General features: G+C 33.4%; 1 protein-coding gene across 1 annotated transcript in view; it reads left to right on the forward strand.

Annotated features, from left to right (window-relative positions):
- LOC107724416 (XK-related protein 9-like) overlaps positions 1 to 1,757 on the forward strand; it is a 3,630-nt gene extending 1,873 nt beyond the window's left edge. The window contains exon 3 of the mRNA XM_016533342.1: positions 761 to 1,757. Coding sequence (XP_016388828.1) covers positions 761 to 1,437 — 677 coding nt within the window. The 3' untranslated portion in view covers positions 1,438 to 1,757. The remainder of the gene's footprint in view (positions 1 to 760) is intronic.
- The last annotated feature ends 2,709 nt before the right edge of the window (positions 1,758 to 4,466 follow it).

Below are 4,466 nucleotides of genomic sequence, written 5' to 3' on the forward strand. Positions count from 1 at the left end.
GTTTTATAATATAATATGTTTAAGAAAAACAGTTCATTTAAACTGTAACAATATTTCACAATATTACTGTTTTTACTGTATTTTTATCAAATAAATACAGCCTTGGTGAGCATAAGAGACTTCTTTGAAAAACATAAAAAATCTTACCATCCCCAAACTTTTGAATGGTATGAGTTTTAATAGGTTTTAAATTATAATAATAGCAGTTATTGTATATCAAATATAAAATCTAAAAAAGCTTTATTAAAATGTTTTGCTTAAAAGTGTGCTTGTAAAAATGCAGTGACAGTTTTAACTGTGCCTTATGAATTTTTGGGGGCCACTTTGTGCCTAAATATATATATATATTTATACAACAGTACGTTCTGGTTCTCAAATCTGATTGGTTGAGAACCGTGAGATATTGTACTGGTATCGCTACAGGAACGCCCTTTCACAATTTTGTATCACTCCGCTTGTTCTAGCCGGGTCTATGTTTTTTTTTATTATTCACTGAGCTAATCGTAGAGTACGTTAGTTATTATACGAAGAAACCTCATTATTTCTCACTAATAACCTAACTGAAGCAGCACATGCCCTTGATACGAATTCTAAAAGTGACGTATGTTTAACTGTCAACTTGAGCTTTGAATCTGTGGCGGAAGGAAGTAGTTCCGCACAAAAGAGGGTTTTATTAGGCACCGCTCTCGTACTCGAGTGATATTGCTCATATATATATTATTTTGACCAAAAATAAAACTGAATAGTAATTTAACAAAAGTGTCTCTCTCTCTCTTTCTTTTTATAGACATTAGTATGGCCGTGTCTTTTCTCACCATAGCCTGGGCCACGGTGGATTATCGTCGCTGTTTTCGGCGCTCTCTACCTAACCTTAAAGAGATGCCTTCTGGAATCCCAACAGCCGTATACTTGTCCTACAAAATATTTACCATAACCCCACGAATCCTCAGCCTCACGCTCTTCATCATGCTCTCCACCTTCAATACTGTAGGAATGGCCTGCATATGGCTTGTGGGAACCGTCTGGGCATTCGTGGAGGAGACCGACTTCTGCACTTCACGAGTCGTTGAATATCTTTATCGAACCATTGTTGGAGTTATTCTCCTTTTTACCTTCTTTAACATTAAAGGAGAAAACGCCAAAGTCCACATGACTGTGTATTACATTTTCAGTGTGGGTCAAAACCTTGCTGCACCCATTTTGTTGTTTCTGCTCAAACCGGAATCAGTAGGGACTGACTACTTCCTGCCCATTATATTTTTTATATTAGTGTCTCATTCAATGGGACTGGGTTTTCTGGGACTCTATTACAGCCTCCTGCACCCCCATCAACCTTGCAGAGAGAAAATCGCAGATGAAATAGATGGAATAGATCAAGTAGATGGGATGAACCACGAGCCAAAAACAACACGTTTTGAGCGTTTCTTGCGAATATAATAGTCTTGCTGATAAGCTAATGAACTTGATTAACAAAAAGGTGCATGTTTATATATATTTATGTTGGAATTGATAAAGTAGCCTATGAAGGATTGGTGTTTAAACGTTATAACACGTCTGAAAGCTGCTAAGGAAGGTATGATATCTGATTTTACAGGTATGAAATGTTGAACCTTAAAGGTTTCATTGAACCTGTAAAAATGATAAGCTTTCAACTGCCAATTTTTGTATTTCGTTTATTTCACCCTCTCCCAATAGAGCTGTCCAGTTGAATAATGATAGAACCTTTTTTTCCCCCTAGCAAAAGTGCTTGAATGGCGTATGTTGGGTACCTCCTCAAATATAACTGTTCACAATTGTTTAACATGAAGTGTTAATAAGCATTCTAGCTTTAAGTTTGTGATTAAGTTTGTGTTGTTGTTTTTTAATAAGTTTGGGGTCTTAATATTTATTTATTTATATTTTTAAATGAAGTGTCTTATGCTCACCAAGGCAGCATTTATTCGATCAAAAAATATAAAATACAGTAAAAACAGTAATTTGATAAACGTTAATACAATTTAAAATAACTGTCTATTTATTTATTTCAATATATTTCAAAATGTAATTTATTCCGGTGATGGCAAAGCTGATTTTTTTTTTAGCAGCCATTATTACTTCAGTCTTCTGTGTCACATGATCCTTCAGAAATCATTATAATTTGCTGATTTTAAACATTTCTTATTATTATCAGTGTTGAAAATTGTGCAGTCTAATGTTTTTGTGGAAACCGTGATTTTTTTTCAGGAGTATTTAATAAATAGAAAGATCAATGGATTATTATAAATGTCCTTACTGTCAGTTTTGATCTATTTTAATGCATCCTTGTTGAATAAAAGCATTCATTTCTTAATATATATCTATATATATATATATAGGCTATACTGTATATATATATTACTGACCCCAAACTTTTGAACGGTAGCATAATTCCTCAAACCCAGAAATCGTGCCTCTGGTCAATTTTCTGTTAGTATTTCAGTCACTACCCCAAAAATAACACAAGATGGCACTGTTGTTCTTAAAAAAAAAACTTCTGAATAAAGTAAACACTGCCTCATCCAACAGGAGATTTTGTTGGCATCATGGAGACTTGTTAAAACATGAGCTGAGCTTTAAAGACTGTACTGAACTTTTTCAGGAATTTTTTTATAAAATAATTCTAGCTTTTATGTAATAAAGTAATTATTTTATTTGTCTGACATCTGATACCAGGTAAAAACAAAACAGCAGGCTACAAAAGCATTTATTTCTACATAAATTCTACAAATACTCATTAAAAAAAAAAAAACAAGCTGGGATTGTAATTATCACAGTTAATGTATTGCAACATTAGTTTAAAAATGTATTTGTCCTAATATGTATGTCTGACTAAAGCAGAAAGATATGTGAACTTTGACCCTCACAATCTCTGAGTCTATAGACCAAGAAAGGCTGAGAGATCATGCAGATTGCCTGTTTCAGAGCTAATTGAAAGATAATAAACCAATCCAATTCTGTTTTGACTACCGGCAAAATATTGTGCAAGCCAGTGGAGTGAGGCAGGATTGAAAGAAGAAGAAAAAAGAGCTAAGATAAAGAGAGAGAGTATTAAAATAGAGAAGCGGTCACAGCATTTCCTCAGTGTGCCGTTCAGTGAACATCTGTGCTGAGGCGGTGAGCTCACCATGCAAACAGACTGCAGATTTATTCAACGGTAGTAGCCTTTCAAATAAACACGAGTACTGCTCTGCAGGCTGCAGGCCTTCTTTGATTTTCTCATGTATACATACACACACTGTAAAAAATTTCAAGCCGTTTCAACTAATTATTATTTAGTAACAAGTTCCACAGAAATTCTACATTCAGTCAATTTCTGTCTTCAAAGTGTTGCCTGAATTGTTATTTTTTAGTTGGCTCAACCTTTACTGAAATAGTTTTATAGTCCATTCAACTAAAAATATTTAATTGGTCAAACATTTAGAAAACTACAGCTTAATGCTTAATGTAATACAGCTTAGACTTAATGTAATATGTCCTCTCAACTAAGCCCAAGCAATAAAATTAGCTCAACTTAAATATTTTTGCCCTTACAACATTTTGTTAATTGGATTTTTTACAGTGAATTTATCTTCCAGAATCTGGCAGTAAGTTTTGGGAGATCATTTTTAGTCCATCTCGAAATTTTATCTGTAGAAGATAACCTGCTTAATATTTATGCACACCTGAATATAAGGCGTTTTTCACTTCCAGCCTTCATGAACAATAATATATGTGTGCTTACACAGTCTGTAACTTTTTTGTGATGGATTGATTGATTTGAGGAGCTCTGTGCAGAGCTTCATGTGGATGTATTATTGCCTGCTAGATGTTATAAGGTCGCTTTCTGAGGAAAAAGAGCTTGTCAAATGAATCATAAATTGTGCATAGCTGTAAAAGGTAGCCTACGTACTGTATAACTCAGCTTCCATCACACTGTAAAAAATGTCAAGCCGTTTCAACTAATTATTATTTAGTAACAAGTTCCACAGAAATTTTACATTCAGTCAATTTCTGTCTTCAAAGTGTTGCCTGAATTGTTATTTTTTAGTTGGCTCAACCTTTACTGAAATAGTTTTATAGTCCATTCAACTAAAAATATTTAATTGGTCAAACATTTAGAAAACTACAGCAAATTGTGTTAAAATTATTCAAATTTAACCATTCACTCCATGTGTTTCATATGTTACCTCAACTAAGATTTATTATTTGGGCATCCTAAGAATTTGCTGTATAACTAGTTATTATATTTTATACTGAGTTTAAGAATTATTACCTGGTGTCTATCAATCACTAAAACACACACATTACAACACACAATAGCCTTTATTTAATAACAATCTGCATTTATAACATTTGTCATACAGACTAAACATGCAGGCTTAAAGGGATAGTTCACCCAAAAATGAAAATTTGCTGTTAATTGACTCACCCTCAAGCCATCCAAGTAGTTAACTTTTTTTCTTCAATTG

The sequence above is a fragment of the Sinocyclocheilus rhinocerous genome, unplaced genomic scaffold, assembly GCF_001515625.1.
Source record: "Sinocyclocheilus rhinocerous isolate Xijiao unplaced genomic scaffold, SAMN03320098_v1.1 scaffold1176, whole genome shotgun sequence".
NCBI lineage: Eukaryota > Metazoa > Chordata > Actinopteri > Cypriniformes > Cyprinidae > Sinocyclocheilus > Sinocyclocheilus rhinocerous.